The sequence below is a fragment of the Berghia stephanieae genome, chromosome 2, assembly GCF_034508935.2.
Source record: "Berghia stephanieae isolate SIO BIC M18660-M18661 chromosome 2, UCSD_Bste_1.3, whole genome shotgun sequence".
Lineage (NCBI taxonomy): Eukaryota > Metazoa > Mollusca > Gastropoda > Nudibranchia > Aeolidiidae > Berghia > Berghia stephanieae.
Genome location: NC_088361.1, coordinates 87060681 through 87078311, shown reverse-complemented (window position 1 = coordinate 87078311; position 17631 = coordinate 87060681). Strand labels below are relative to the sequence as shown.

The following is a 17631-nucleotide window of genomic DNA, read 5'->3' as shown; positions in this document are numbered from 1 at the left end:
GAAAATATCTTTGATATGTTTAAGAGATAATTCAAATGTTTCCAGATTTGACCAGTAAACTGCCGTACGGCCAGGTACTGGAAAGAGATGTATTTAAAAATGTAGCCAGAAAACTCGTCATTCAAATCTCGATCGATTTAAATGACCCTCATCTTAGCAAACACTTTCAAACCTGGGACCTCGCGAGGTCCCAAGTTTGAGAGTTTTTGCCAAGATCAGGGTCATTTAAATCAATCGATTCTTGAAGGAGAAGTTTTCAGGTCACATATTTAAATACATATAGTGCGGCGATGTTGTCTAGTGGTATGACACTCGCTTTCGGATTGGAAGGTCCTGGGTTCGACTCCCGCTCCGAGCGGCGCATAGTTGGGTCCTTGAAAAAGGCTCTTTACTCACATTCTCTCACTGTACTAATTTGTAAAACGGGTACCTAGCCTTTAACAGCGTTGTCTCTGTTGGAAAAAATTGTAATATCGTCTAACAGGCGTCATGTCTCGTTATACATGTTGCGTGTTGCTGTTGGTCAGAGACCCCTGCAAAGCGCTGTGAGCACGTTTAGTCGATATTGCGCTATATAAAAGCTCAAGGTTTTTGTACTGCTCAAGTTTTTTTCCCAGAGTATGGAGTTAATTGGTTGACCCTCTCCTTACCAACCATAGGAAAATCGTCACATTAGTTACGATGTAACCTACAGTTTTCTCATTCTGATTTCTCTTGTACATTACAAAATGTAAAGAAATGCTTTGATTACAGCTATAAATACTAATCACTGTGTTGTAGACATCATTTTGCTGAATAACATTCTGTATAGAATGCACTTATTACTTTTATGTTTGAGTATGAAAAGCCTATTTTGTGTTGGGTGGGAGAGAATTTTCGGGACAAATTCTAAAAATGGCTGGTAAGGAGAGAGTTAAACGTATTTGAATTCATTTAACGTTTCAGGGTATGAGGTGAAAATCGGCAAATTCTGTGACGGAGATATTTGCATCGCTGCAGGTGCTCCGAACTTGTACACTTTTGGAATGGTAAGGACTTTATCGGTATTAATACCATGTTATAAGTAATAATATTATAAACATTTTATGCTATGAAAGATATTGGAATATTATTTTTGATACACGGATTTTGATCTTTAATGGATCTTCGGACTGAGGGAAGGCCGATCTTGAGAAGGGTCTCTCCGAATTCACGAAATATACAATTAATATATGTCTAAAACTGCATGATGACATAATCAGTCGGAAGGTGAAAATTTTAGATGCATTTCTTGCATTTTCTGAACAAATATGCTCTACAGAGCATTTTAATATTTATTTGAAGTAAATCGGGTGATTTTTCATGAAGTTATGGTAAGATGTTTGGGAAAGGTATCCAGCAACTGTTTTTCAAATTTCATACTTTTTTAACTTGACTGGCTGTAAAAAATATTTAGAAGAGAAATTAAGATTTGATATTTCCCGAAGATGTACAAAAAGGGTTGATTTAATCATTTATGACAAGAACTCATTTATGATAAAAATTGACCATCTAACTAACTTAACAATATCTCGGTTCAAACCTCTTCACCATCCAACTGATTATGTCAAACAACACTGTAACGCCTTAACCCTTTTCATACCAACTACCGGAAAATCGTCACATTTGATACGATTACGATTCAATGACAATTTTTCTCAATCAGATTGGTATTGTACATCAACAAATTTTATGAAAAATATATGTTTTATAAAGCGTGTTAAGCTACATAGAAATATGTATATCTATCTAGTATGCACTTATATCTCATAGGTTTGAGTGTTAAAAGTCAAGTCTTGTATTAGTTAGGTATAAAAGTTCTGGGGAAAAAAAATAATGAAAATCGTCGGTAAGGTGAGAGTTAACACCCCAAATATGCATTTAATCAAAAAGCAAAATTCTTAAAGTCAGAAAAATAGAAATATCAGACTACCAAATTGAATTTTAAACTAAGGCGAGATTAGAAGCAGATTTGTATTGTTATATGATCGTAACATGTGCGCCTATGTGGTCTTGTTGTATAACACTCGCTTTAGGATCGGAAATTCTTGGGTTTGAGCCTCTCTCGGCGCATAGTTGAGTCCTTGGAAAAGGCTCTTTACTCACATTCTCTCACCATACTCAGGTGAAAATGAGTACTTGGTCGTTCACAGCGTTGTCTGTGTCGGAAATTATATAGTAATATCACATGACTGGCGTCATGTCTCACATGTTATGTGTTGCTGTAAAGCGCTTTAAGCATATTTAGTGGATATGGCGCTATATTAAAAAGCTCAAGGAACAAGTTATACCGACCCAATTTAATTCAAGAATTGTTATATACTCGTTGATACAAGTTCAGTTCAGAACAGGCCACGGACAATTATATGAAATGAAGAAGGGTGTCGGTCATTACATTTTTTATATCTAGATGAAGTCTTGAAGGCAAAAATACAAATACTTCATAGCGAAGATGAAGGTCAGCGGTGTTAAACGCAATTTTAGCACGACTATTTTTTCCCTTATAGTTTAGACTGAAAGGGTGTTATATCTTTATTATTATTATTATTATTATTATTATTATTATTATTATTATTATTATTATTATTATTGTTATTATTATCGTTATTATCATTATTATTAGTATTATTATTATTATTATTATTATTATTATTATTATTATTATTATTATTATTATTATTATTATTATTTTTTATTGTTATTATTATTATTATCATTATTATTATTATTATTATTATTATTATTATTATTATTATTATTATTATTATTATTATTATTATTATTATTATTATTATTATCAATATTGTTATTATTATTATTATTATTATTATTATTATTATTATTATTATTATTATTATCATCATTATTATAACCATCAACATCATCATCATCATCATCATCATCATCATCATCATCATCATCAACATCCTCACCATCATAATTATCATTACCACGATTATCATTATTTTTTGTATAACAGGTAAAGTTGTACAGATGGATAAATAAAGACCTGCTATATAACTTTCAAAATTTGGACGGGGAGAAGGTATGTTTTGTCAAAGATTTGGTTGATGTTGATTTGTTTTATCAGGTTGCTGATTACAAAAAAAAAAATCCCAAAGAAGCGAGCTTTTATATAGCGCGCTATCCACTAAACGTGCTCTAAGCGCTTTACAAGGGGCCCCTGACCAACAGCAACGCTTAGCATGTAGAACGTGACATGACCCCAGTTAGGCAATACTACATTATTTACCGGACAGAGACAACGCTGTTAACGGCAAGGTACTCATTTTATATCTGAGTACTGTTAGAGAACGTGAGTAAAGAGCCTTTTCCAAGGACTCAACTATGCGCCGAGTGAAAACACATAGCCGCAATTTGAAGAGAATAAGCACGTGCTTTTCCAAAATCACTTGCATCATTTATAATTTCCCTATGCATTCACAAGAGCTAATGATTCTAACAAGGAATGAAGAAGAACTAGACGTCTAGATAATTCATATTGCGCAATATCAACGAAACGTCCTCAGAGCGCTTAACAAGGGGTCCCTAGCCAACAGCAATATATATATAGGACAAGACATGATGCCTGTCAGGCGATATTACATTTTTTTAGGAAAGAGACAACACTATTAGCGGCTAAGTACTCATTTTAAACCCGAGAACGGTGAGAGAATGTGAGTAAAGAGCCTTTTCCAAGGAGTCAAGAGCACCGCTCTGGATTCGAATCCAGGATCTTCCGATCCGAAGGCAAGTGTCATACCACTAGACCACATAGACTCAGTATTGAGAAAAGGCAATTTAGAATTTTGGACAGCTTTAACTCCTTATTGGATGCATCTAATTGTCTTGGTCATATCTTGATGGCGTCATCCTATGTTTAGCTTTATAGATCAATTTTCATTTTAGATTTTGAAAAATGAACGAAATGCCAAGGGGCATTACTCATAAATTTTATTTTGTGACATATGCCTCCCTCCCTCCCTCCCCTCATGTGGTCTTCAAATTCGAATACTTTCTCGGCGATTGGGAGTTGAACCCTAGTTCTGACTGATACGGCATCCTTCGCCTGGTCACGGCAGAAGCGCTATAGATAGAACGAAATTGACGTCACTCAGCTCTTTGTTATTGGTTTTGGCCAGCAATCTTTATGAATAGTTCTCACTAAATTGTATTAATCACACTATAAGCGTTTAAAGTTATACATCGTTTTCTGTGTTGGTATGTTTTTTTAGGCACGCGGATGGTACGAATTTTCTAACTAAACGTATAGCATCAATACCGCTTGAATAAACGTGTGGTTTAAGGCGTTCTAAAATATGTGTTGAGTCCAATCGTACAGCCGCACTAATATTTACATATAATGAGAATGATCATGTGATAATATACGGTGATACATGATGCGTAATACCTATTGATGCTGTGCGTTTAGCTAAAATACTCACAACAACCGCCAATCGGATATAATGTACTAAAACACAAATAAAAACAATATTATATGTAACCTTAAACGTTTATAGTCTGATTGACAGAATTTGGTGAGTATTTGTCATTAAAGTCGCTGTCTAAAACAAAAACAAAGAGTCAAGTGACGTCGATTTCGTTCCATCTATAATCTTTTAACCTTTCTAATAAAACCAGTTTGATTGTGGATCAAAATTTTAATCCGTTAATATGAAATATTTCAAACAATAACTAATGCGCATAATATCCACAACCCCCCCCCCCCCCACACACACACACACTCACCCACCCTCTCAACCCTCAACTGCAATCGGGACTGGTGTCGATTACTTAAGACCTGGTCCTACTTTGGATCTGTGCTCTGTGCCGTCGACACCGACCGAGACAAAATCGACGAGCTGTTGGTAGGGGCGCCTTACTACGGTGATTCCAATAGCAACAGCTTTGACACTGGGAAAGTTTACGTCTACAAAAGGATAAAAAATGAACGGGTGAGGGAATTTTCAAATGCTTTATCATCATCGTCATCATCATCATCATCATCATCATCATCATCATCATCATCATCATCATCATCATCATCATCATCACTATTATTATTATTATTATTATTATTATTATTATTAGTAGTAGTAGTAGTAGTAGTAGTAGTAGTAGTAGTAGTAGTAGTAGTAGTAGTAGTAGGGGTCGAAGTGGCCGAGTGGTTAAGGCCTTGCACTATGACCCTGAAGGTCCGGGGTTCGAGCCTCGCTTCAGGCACTTTCATTTTTTTCCTTGAGCAAGATTATTAACCCCAATTTGCTCACTTGGACAATATGGATGATTCCTGTTGACATTAGACATCCTGTTTGATGGATTATCTATATTCCTTCGTGGAATGATAGGCGACGATATCTTATGATGTCGTGGCGGAAGGGCATAATGAATTATTTTAGTAGTAGTAGTAGTAGTAGTAGTAGTAGTAGTAGTAGTAGTAGTAGTAGTAGTAGTAGTAGTATAGTTGTATTATTATTATTATTATTATTATTATTATTATTATTATTATTATTATTATTATTATTATTATTATCATCATCGTTATCATTATTATTTATTATTATTACCATTATACTAATCATCATCATCATCATCATCATCATCATCATCATCATCATCATCATCATCATCACATCATCATCATCATCATCATCATCATCATCATCATCATCATCATCCTCATCATCATCATCATCATCATCACCATTAATATCATTTTAAAACAATCGCTTGGATTATAAAGTTGTTTTTTTTCTTCGTATATTTGTTGGCATTGTATCATTTTGAAATTTCTAGAAAAAAATAGAGCAATTTGGGAAATATAAGAACACTGTGTGTTCAAAAAATTTATTTAGAATATTCATTCTTTCTCCAGGATTTCGAGAAGCATATAACGCTACAAGGGAACGGGAGAAAATATGCCCGATTTGGATCAGCCATCCAGAGCATTGGCGACATCAATCTAGATCATTATGAAGGTAACGTTAAAATTGAATTGAATTAAATTAAATTCCCTTTATTCATCCCATAAGGGAAATATGCCTCTCGGGTCTATTCCAAGGGAAGACTGGAATAACCCAGGCGTCAGCGCCGTAAATTGAGCTAGGGCGAGGTGACTTACTCAATGCCACATAGCGCAGCGGACGGTGATCGAACTCGGTACCTTTCGGGTACGAAGCAAAGACCGTACCGCTGTGCCACGCTGTGCTACTGTTATTGTTTTACGTTTTTAATTGTTTGTGAATATAGAATTGAAACGTCACCTTCATTTCCTAAGACAAATGATGTGGAAGTTGATGTAAATGTATCAATACGGTCATATAACATAATTAGAGCACTCGCTTCACACGCAAAGGGACCGAGATCAATTCCAGGTGAAATTCGAATGTTGTTTTTTTTACGGACACCCCTCCTCCTCCCTATTCACCCAGCAGCGATTGGATATCTGAGTCTAGCGTCCTATCCAAAGCTAGCAAACAATTGTTATTGTTTGTTTTCCTCTATGGAATATACGATTCTTTCATCTCTTTGTCTTTATTTAACGAGTTATTTTTAAAAAATCGTGCTCAATAACACAACTGCTCTGAGTATGTGTTATAGCACGATAAAATTATAATAAATATAATGAAATAATACGTTTATGCTACCGCTCCAAATAAGATTATTAGATATTTAGTAACCAAGTGGTATGATATTAGTACTTCTATGTATTCATGCGCACCAAAAGATTATTTTTAATTACCAATCAGCTCTCTTTTACACCTAGATAGACCAGCTAGATATAATTTCACACCAAAAATATTCTGCAATCGTTGATTTTTAAAAATTCAACGCGTTCAAATCATGATTCAACAATTATAAACCTAGATATCCAGATAAACTCCTGTTCGATGAGCCGAATCGCTCTGAAGGACGTCTTGCTGTGGATGGGAATTTTTGTATGTGTTATAGATAGTATGCAGATGACGTCACTCAGGCCTTTGTTTTGGTTTTTGCCATCCGCGTTTGTGAGCTGTTCTCACTAAACTGTATTAACCAACTATAAAAGTTCATGGTTACACAGAGTTTGTGTGTTGGTCCGTTATACTTCCGGATGGCACTGTTGTGAACTCCTTGGCCAAGCGCATTCTATCCATACTGAAAAAAAAACAAAACAATACAAAACAACATTTCATTTTGAGCAAACAATTTTACTCCCTGTATCTATCGTAAGAACTCCCTCCCGTTGTTGTATATAAATCATAATTAACCAGGTAACTCCCAAGTTTGATAGTTTAAAATCGATCGATAGTTGAAGGACGAGTTTTCTGGCCAAAATTTTAAATACATGATTTTCTAGAGTACGGTAATTAAGTGGTTTAAATTACTTTAATATAACTCATAAATAAAAACTGTAATAAAAGACACTCATTGGTTATTGGCTATCTATTTAACATCTATATTTTCTCTTTATCTCGCATCATTACGATTTGCTTTTTAGATAGGTTACACGAAGCCTATTTAAGTGTGAGTCTGTGAGTGCGTGTTTGTGCGTGTGTGTGTATGTGTGGTTTTGCACTTTTGTTTCATTTATGTCTGCGTATATTATGTATATACTGTCATCAAATGACATGTTGCCTTCATGGACTATAAAGATGTTATTATCATTATTATTTTTAAAAAAATAATTATGCCCTTCCGCATCATAAGATATCGACGGCTAGGAATTGAACGACTGAATATAGATAATTCATCAAACAAGATGTTGATGTCAACAGGAATCACCCATGTTGTCCAAGTGAGCAAATTTGGGGTTAATAATCTTGCCCGAGGAAAAGAACGAAAGTGAACTTCCGGGTCACAGTGCAATATCTTAATCACTCGGCCACTTCGCCCCACTAAGTTGTATGGAATAAATATAATATGTAATGTTAATAATATACATTTTATTAAAAGTGTCCAAATGATTCTACAGATGTGGCGATAGGAGCACCAGGGGAAGAAAATGATTCCGGTTGTATCTATATATACCTCGGGAGTCAGATAGGTCTCGTCTCCAAATATAGCCAAAGGATTTGCGCTAATGAGGTATTATCATCATCATCATCATCATCATCATCATCATCATCATCATCATCATCATCATCATCATTATCATCATCATCATCATCATCATCGTCGTCGTCGTCGTCACCATCATCATTATCATCATCATCGTCATCATCGTCATCATCATTATCATCATCATCATCATCATTATCATCATCATCATCATCATCATCATCATCATCATCATCATCATCATCATCATCATCAACATCACATATATTATAGTAGTCAAGTATTTTATTAATAATCTACTCATAATATGCGATAAAATGTTTCTTATCTATCTAATATTAAAACTTCCATGAGTGGAATTTATATAACGAATAACTAAGTGATAGGAAACATTTCAATTATGTCCTTTAATAGGGAAAAAAATGTAAGGTCAAAAAATATGTAAGACGAGACACGATGCTTGTTAGGCATGTGATATAACAATGTTTTTCCGACATAGAAAACGTTGTCAACCGCCAAGTACTCATTTTACACCTGCTGAGTACGGCGAGAGAATGTGAGTAAAGATCATTTTGAAAAGACTCAACTATGCGCCCCTTGGAGCGGAATTCGAACCCAGGAACTTCCGATCTGAAGGCGAGTGCCATACCACTTGACCACATAGCCGCACATTGGTTGACCTTATGGAAACATTAAACAATATATAAAATTGATGTGGTAGAACAAGTTACGCTGAAAATTGAAGGGTATAATCTAGGTGCACGTAACAGCAGGTCTGATAACCGAACATAATTATGGGCTTGATTTAACATTATTGGAATGGATAATATTTGCGTTGGTTTGAGAGTATTTTCATTACACCAATGAGCCCACAACAATTTGGGTTATCAGATCTGCAAATAAGTTTACGTCGGGAATATTCTTCATCTAAAAAAATTTTCTGCGACATCGTTGAAAGAATTATTATTATTATTATTATTATTATTATTATTATTATTATTATTATTATTATTATTATTATTATTATTATTATTATTATTATTATTATTATTATTATTATTATTATTATTATTATTATTATTATCATTATTATCATTATTATTATTATTATTATTATTATTATTATCATCATCATCATCATCATCATTATTATTATTATTATTATTATTATTATTATTATTATTATTATTATTATTATTATTATTATTATTATTATTATCATTATTATTACTCTTATTTTTATTAATATTATTATCATGATCATTATTATTATTATTATTATCATTAAAAAAGGAAGTATCTACCGAGGCTTTTTGGACACTTTGTAGCTGTGAATACTTATGGATTTAATCATTCATGTTTACGTTTCTAGGTACCAGGAACCAATAATTTGAGGTGGTTCGGCTCCAAGATTTCCAGCTCATTCAAGCAATCATCGAGCTATTACCCTATGTTTGCTACAAGCTCATTCATCAACGACACGGTCATTGTGTTTAATACAAGGTACAATTAAAATAATATATAGATAAGTCATTTCTAAAAAGCTCAAAAGTATATAGAATTACAGAATTAGCTTTGATATAAAATACGAGTAGAAATCTTGAAAATGTTTCGCCTTTTAATTGGTTTGTGCGGATATGTGGTCTTCTGGTATGACGCTCGCTTTTGGATCAGAAGGTCATGGGTTCGAGCCTCGCTCGGCGCATAATTGAGTCCTTGGAATAGGCTCTTTACTCACATTCTCTCATCGTACTCAGGTGTAAAATGAGTACTTGGCTGTTAACAGCGTTTGTCTCTGTCCGAAAAATTGTAATATCGCCTAACGGGCCTCGTTCTACATGTGACGGGTTGCTGTTGGTCAGGCACATTGAGTGGATATTGCGCTATATAAAAGCTCAAGCTCAAGTTTGTATAGTTCTTCTAGTAAACAAATTTAACGTAAAGATCATACCCACCGTGGAAACATAGTGATACAAAGCTAATAGAAACTGTGGACTGTTAAATGTAATAAACAAAAAGAATATAATAGTTTGTTGTTTTTTTTTAATAGAACAAAATACCAAACACGGAAAATGTTTTGCTCAAAGGCCTTCTTCAGACAACAACAAAAACAATAATAACATTAACACATCACTTAAAATTCAATGAAACGGCAAAAAAATATTTGGCATGGCTTATCTGCAAATCTACTTATTCTGTCGTACTCTGGAAACCCCATATTTTAAAATTTGCCCAGAAAACTCGTCCTTTAAATATCGATCGATTTAAATGACCCTCATCTTGGCAAAAAAACTCTCAAACTTGGGACTTCGCGAAGTTTCCTGGCCAAATTTTAAAATATGGAGTTTTTCCAAAGACCGGCAGTAATGCTATTACTAAAAAAGTTAAACAATTTTTTTTCCAGGGTAATAGTGAGACCGCACGCCGCAATTCAATCCTCGCCCAACCCTATTGACCTGGCCCAGAGGTGTATAATCGACTCAAAGTTGGGGCCGTGTACAACATTTGATGTTTGTTACACTCAACGAATGATGGGTGTAGCAACCAGGAAACTCGGTTAGTTTTACATTATAAAATAACAATAAGCATGTTTCTATAGCACCTTTCGTCGAAACCTCAAAGCGCTTTAAAAAAAGAAAGGCAAAAAAAAGGGCATTGTTTACCCGGGTAACAATAATTTTGCAAGTCCAAATCAACCAAAACATCTTTTATACATATTGTCAATAACATCAGTGCAATAATCACAAATAAAAGACATGAGCATCCAAATAGTTCAATATCCACCATATCATAATGTGATCATAGCTGCGTGTACTTATTTGCAGGTCTGATAACCCATTGTAATAATGGAATTATTCTTAAACCAACTCAAAATATTGTTGATTACCACAATGCTGCCGTAGATGCTTTGAAAGATTAAACACACGTTAATGATTTTGGCCAAAAAAATGTCCTTCAAATATCGATCGATAAAAATGACCCATATATTGTCAAAAACTCTCAAAACTGAGACTTCCTGAAAAGGTTAATTAAAATCCCCGGTTTTAGAGTTTTTTCAAGATAAGGGTCATTTTAACCGATCGATAATTGAATGACGAGTTTTCTGGCCAAAATTTTAGAAATGTCTTTTCCAACTTCATTCTTGAAGTGATTTATAACTTTGGGGTCTCGATTATATATTTCTATTTACAAATTAAAATGATATTAGTTCATGAAATGAGTTATGAATTTAAATCTTTTTATATTCAGATTTTATTGTTCGGATAGAAGTGGACCAGCAGCGTCGACAAGGCGTTCATCAATGAATTCAGTTCAACGATGCCTCGGTCCCTTGCCAACTGTATTCTTGAAGTGATTTATAATTTTGAATCTTTTGCTTTACAAATTAACATAATATTAGTTCATGCAATGAGTTATGAATTTAAATCTTTTTATATTCAGATTTTATCGTTCGGATAGAAGTGGACCAGCAGCGTCGACAAGGCGTTCATCAACGAATTCAGTTCAACCATGCCTCAGGCCAGTTAGTGGACAGCCTTGGGGACATAAATGTGTATGGAGTGGACCAGAATGGGTTTTGTCAGAAGTTTACTGCCGTCACCAACAAGGTTCTGAATTAGTTCCCTTTACATTCCTTCCCCCTTTTTTCATCGCTCAGAGGACATTTTGTATTTAGTGTCGGTTAGAAGGGGAGACTGGAATAACCTAGACGTTAGCCGCAGTGCAGGACCGCAAAGTGAACTAGTGAAATGTGGCTTGCTCAAGGTCACACTGCGCGGCAGATAGATTAACTCAATTAGGTTTCGGATAGGAAGAAAGGACCTTTCCGCTTTTAAGGGGGGGGGGGGGGGGGGGGGGGGGCGACACTAAAAATGATGAATTTTGACCCAGTTTGCTAAAATTAGATTTTGGTGGGATGTTGTCATTCGACCATTTGTCTGCATAAAAAATTGCATGAGAACTTCATCTTCATTTTTTTTTCTACTCAAAATAACGTATTTTGTGACCCATAGTATGGTTAAATCCTGCCCATGAAAGAATATCAAATAGTCTTTATAATTAAGTAAAGACAAAAACATACCAATGAAAAGTAAAACCTCTTCTCTATCTTCAACAACCAATCACTTTGTTCTTAATTATGTCATGTGGTCACAATCCAATCAGAGAGCGAGAGGAGAGTTTTTCCCTAAACTCGTTTACTTTGACTTTTAAATGCGTTTTTCTCAAAACTGCAATTTTCGTCACTAAAAACCTCAGTTTTCAACCAATCTTCTTCAAAATTTCTACAAATAAGTGTCATAAAAATACGCAGGTCCTCTAGGAGCCGGAGTTTTGAGAAAAAAATTAATTTATGAGTAATTTGAAATTATGTAAGTTTTTTCAAGGGGAATAATCGAGTAATAACTTTAAACTTAATTTTTAAGGTTTCTAATTAAAAAATTAAAAAATCGGGCTTCTAGAGCCTCTTTATTTTCCTTTTTTCTACCTCTGGCCAAAATATTATGGCAATGGGTTGATAAACAAAAAAGCCTTTGACTTTTCAAGATTTGTTATTTATTTTCCAATATGGCGTCGTTTCCATAGCAACGGGCAACTTAAAAAAAAAAAATTATATTCAATCATCCTTCCCAAACATATACATTATGACTGTGCATAGAAGTTAAGGGTATTTCATCAAATAAAAAAAATGACCCTTTAGTGTCGCTCCCCCCCCCCCCCCCCCCCCCCCCCCCTTAAGCGCTGTCCATTGTTATAAGTCACAGTTAACGTTATTATTGGCATTTTTTTAAAAGTTTAAAGCAAAATAAATAAATAATATAAAGTGGAAAAGAGGAATTCATTTGCTACTATATTTAGAATAAGGCTCTTTTAGGTTTTCAGTTGGTAGAGCACTCGCTTCACGAACAAAGGACCGAGATCGATCCCGGGTGAAGACGATAATTTTTTCTGATCCCTTGTTCCCCACCCAATAGTGATTGGGTAGCTGGGTCTGTTAATTTGCGGAGAGACTTGGCGATTGACTAGCGTCCTAGCCAAGGGGGAGAAAGCAATTGATATTTTCAGGCCATAGAAACCGGGATAAAATCCGGCTCCGTGGGCCTAATGGCTCCGAAAGACTCTTTTTGGGGGCCATAACAACCAGGCTGAAAGTATTATTTCGTTTTAAATATCTACGAAATATCTAAAAGTCATCCAAATTCTGTAGAAATCGCTTATAAATTTTAATTTCTTAAAAATGCGAACTTACCTATTACTTACCATACTCAATATTGCTTGAAATTTACAAATCTGAAAGATAACAACAGCTCATTAATGCGATTAAGTTAACGTGCCCGTATTTGTTGGTCTACTGATGACCGAAGTTTAATATTGTTGTATATATAATGGACAATATTTTGCGTTGGTTTGAGAGTATTTCCATTACAATAATGAGACCACACCAATTTAGGTTATCAGACCTGCAAATAAGCGCACGTCGAATTAAGCTAAATGTGATCAGAAAAAAAAGTGTGTATGAAACAGTGCTAGACAAAACTGAGAAAAAATACCAGAAAAATAACATCCATCGAGGCTGATATTTCGGGATGGTACACGCTCTGCCTATTCTGTATGAGCTGCATTTGCTGCCTGTCAAAGAAAGAACCATTTTTAAAATTGCTCTGTTTTGATTTAAAAGGCTAAATGATGAAGCACCTGACTACATTAAAATCATGTTTTAAATATCTGTACCAAATAGGAAATTACGATCCTCTCTACTGACAAAACAAAGCTTACTCTTAGAAATAATTATAATTATAAATTTTATGGCAGCCGTTCATTTGCCAACACTAGACCACTTGTGTGGAATGACCTGCCCAGAAGGATAAGAGAAGCAAAATCTATTGATAGTTTTAAATTATTGTTAAAGGACTACCTTTTTTACCGTTACATTTTCATGATATTAAATACACTGCTGCTTTTGATTTTATCTCTCCGCTCATCTACTTCCCTGTACTTGAACCGTTGATTCCAAAGTCGAATTTTTCACGACCTGCTTTGGCGTATTCTGCTCCTTCTGTGTGGAATGCTCTTTCAGCGGACACAAGACACCAAAATTATCTGTCCTTCTTTAAAGCCTCATTGAATACAGAGAATTTCCTTTCAGTTTTCTGTGACTGATTTTATTGATTTTGTTGAATGATATATTCTAATAACGCATGCGCATATAATATGAATAAGCGCTGCCGAGTACTTTTGGTGGAAAGGGGCGCTATTATTATTATTATTATTATTATTATTATTATTATTATTATTATTATTATTATTATTATTATTATTATTATTATTATTATTATTATTATTATTATTATTATTATTATTTTACGTTTTATATATGTAAATTTTGTATATTTATTTGTAACGTGCATGGAGCATCACACAGGGATGCAAATTCTCGATACAAATGCCATGTATTATTATTATTATTATTATTATTATTATTATTATTATTATTATTATTATTATTATTATTAATATTAATATTATTATTATTATTATTATTATTATTATTATTATTATTATTATTATTATTATTATTATTATTATTATTATTATTATTATTATTATTACCTTGCACCAGATCCTGTTCCCTAATTTTTCACTATAAATATTACCCATCTTCTCATAACGGTATCAAGTGGGTGTGAGCAAGATATTAAATAGTGAATTTAAAGTTAAAGCGACAAGAAATGTAAAGTTACTGTCTTTACAAGAAACTCGCCTTATATGTTTGTCCATAAAGTATATCCTGAACATCATATTATACATCAAAACCGTTTTTAGAAGTTGGGTTATAACATAAGCGCTCTAAAAAGAAGTTAAAATAAGCTGACCAATATCATTTCCATCCATCAGGACGAGATCAGCAAAGATCGCTTCACCCCAATTGAATTTAAAGTAACCATGGAGATCGATCAAGCAAGAGCAGGAAGATTGGACCCAATCCTAGAGCCTACAACAGCAAACACGTTCACGCACATGGTATGGAAGTTACATAAAAGTGAAACTAAGCTGCTACAAGCTGTGGACTGCAAAAAGAAAGAAATGAAAAAAAAATGAAAACAACAGGTTTTAAAAGAGAACAAAATTACCGAACACGGAACGTTTCGGGCTCAAAACCCTTCGATCATCAGCCAATAACGAAAACAGTAAAAACATAAATGCTACATCACTTAAAAATCAAGATAGACTGCAGTTAAAATATTTGACACGTCCTGCCATCTATCTAATTGAAGAAGGCTTTTGAGCCCGAAACGTTTTGTGGTTTGTTTTTTTGTATTTCAATCCTTTTTTCCGAAGCTGTTAGACGCATTTTTGTATTACTTTTTACAAGATACAAACTCATTATTTTGGAAAATTAATTACGTACTGAATTCCTTTCGAATTTTAAACCCTTACTCAACCGGTCGTCTCTGATAGGTATTGTTAAACGTGATTCTTGGTATGGGGGCCCCGGTAGCTCAGTTAGTAAGGCACTCGCTTCACACGCAAAAGGTATTGAGATCGGCCCTCGGTGAAGTCAATATTATTTCTAAGCCCCTCCCTCCACCCCGCCCACCTCGTCCATACAGAAGAGTTGGGTAGCTGGGTATATAATATCTGACGGAAACTACTTGGTGATAGACTAGCGTCCTATCCAAAGGGCAGCAAGAAATTCCAAGTGCTTTTCATGGTATATAAATCGGGATAAACTCCGTGAGCTTTGAGGTTTTCTTGTAGTTCCCGAGTTCGAGTCCCGTTCTGAGCGGAGCAAAGTTGAGTCCTTGGGAAAGACTCTTTACTCATATTCTCTCACCGCCTTCGGTGTGACTTGAATACCTGGCTTTTAATAGAGTTTTCTCTGTCCGAAAAAAATCATGTAATATCGCTTTACATGCGTCGTGTTTCGACATAATTATTTTGTGTTGCTATTGACTTGGGACCACGTGTAAGGTGCTTTGGGCAAGTTTAGTACAACTTGCGTTATATAAATGTTCAAGTTTTTATTTTGGCGTATGCTGATTGAATGTTATGCTATAATTTTTACCTCAGGTGTCCCTCGCCAATGACTGCGGCTCAGATAATATCTGTGATGTAGATCTGAGGGTTGCAGGAACCATCGGTTTCTCTCATGAGGAAGATTGGCAATATATCATTGTCGGGCATACAAAGGTAAGTACAGTACTCACAAGATTATATGCTCGCTCTCGGAAGAAGCCGAAAAGCGTGTTAGAATCCGAGCATGCCGAAATCCGATGCTCATGGGGAGGTAACGTATAACACCGTATTTAATTTGTGCTTCCTTACAAAGGAGCATACTATTTCCTGCCCATCCATTTTTTGTTTATTCATCTTAACAACGCCACCACCACATTATCTCATTCGTCTGCAGTGTTTCATTCATCCTGTTTTGTTGATAAAGGGGAGACCCGAAACGGCTATTTTATCTGTTTTCGTATATTAAATTGAAGCTTACATTCAATTTCGCATTGTTATTTATTACATCGTATGACATAGTGTGTTTGGAATCCGACGAGTACTGTATTTATTGTCATGTGCTCTACGGAAACTTGTGAGATGTGGCTGATAAAAGGTGTTTTGCGACGACTATCCTATGAAAATTGGGATTATCCAATGAAAAGATTGTTCATTCATTTCTGCAGATTCACGAAAAAATCTAAAATAAAACTTTCACTTGAAACATTTTTATTATTATTATTATTATTATTATTATTATTATTATTATTATTATTATTATTATTATTATTATTATTATTATTATTATTATTATTATTATTATTATTATTACTATTATTATTATTATTATTATTTTTTGCGAGGCCACTTAAATATTGAAATGTTAAGTTTAATAAATTTTGAAGCTGTTATTTTTTCAGAACTACTTTCCTACTGATTGACTACTTCTAATGTCCATTTTTTTTCAGGTTTTTCTTTTTAGAAACAAACGGCAAAAATGTAGACAATTGTATTCTCTTTTAAACCGTACCAAGTGCACATAATTTTCAGGTCTGATAACCTAACGCAACTAAAAGGGCTTGATTTAACAATGTTGTAATGGACAATATTTTGCATTGATTTGAGAGTATTTCCATTGCAACACTGAGCCCATGACAATTTGGATTTATTTTTTTAAACAGTGGCAATAAATATAAAACATGTTCTTTTCAGGAAAATAAAATTTCTTCTGTTTCTTTAATTTATTGTTTCTGTTTGATTTTCGCAGGAAATTGAAGTTGATTTGACAATAAGCAACGATAATGAGCCATCTTATGGAACGAAAGTGACAGTGCGACTCAGCCAGAACTTGCCTTACTTACGATTCACGTCAGACACGATTAAACATTGCCAACAGGAAAGCAGCGTCCTTGGCCCATCTGTTACAGAAGTAAGTTATAATATTAACGAAAAGGTGAAAATGTGATTTAACAATAGAATATGAGCAACAGGGGCAACTTTCATGAACGCGGACTAGGGCCTAGTCTCTGACTATCTCTGACTTTAGTCAATGACTGGAAAAAATCGGATTTCATGTGA

At 34.3% G+C, this 17631-nt stretch overlaps 1 protein-coding gene across 1 annotated transcript in view; it reads left to right on the top strand.

Moving 5' to 3' along the window:
• The window catches only part of LOC144965741 (integrin alpha-9-like), a 52920-nt gene that overhangs the window by 20343 nt on the left and 14946 nt on the right, over window positions 1–17631 (top strand). Inside the window, exons 9-19 of the mRNA XM_078901386.1 lie at window positions 946–1028; window positions 2999–3064; window positions 4818–4973; window positions 5894–5996; window positions 7973–8085; window positions 9431–9561; window positions 10463–10614; window positions 11500–11666; window positions 14953–15078; window positions 16129–16248; window positions 17321–17482. Of these exons, the coding sequence (XP_078757512.1) occupies window positions 946–1028; window positions 2999–3064; window positions 4818–4973; window positions 5894–5996; window positions 7973–8085; window positions 9431–9561; window positions 10463–10614; window positions 11500–11666; window positions 14953–15078; window positions 16129–16248; window positions 17321–17482 (1379 nt within the window). The remainder of the gene's footprint in view (window positions 1–945; window positions 1029–2998; window positions 3065–4817; window positions 4974–5893; window positions 5997–7972; window positions 8086–9430; window positions 9562–10462; window positions 10615–11499; window positions 11667–14952; window positions 15079–16128; window positions 16249–17320; window positions 17483–17631) is intronic.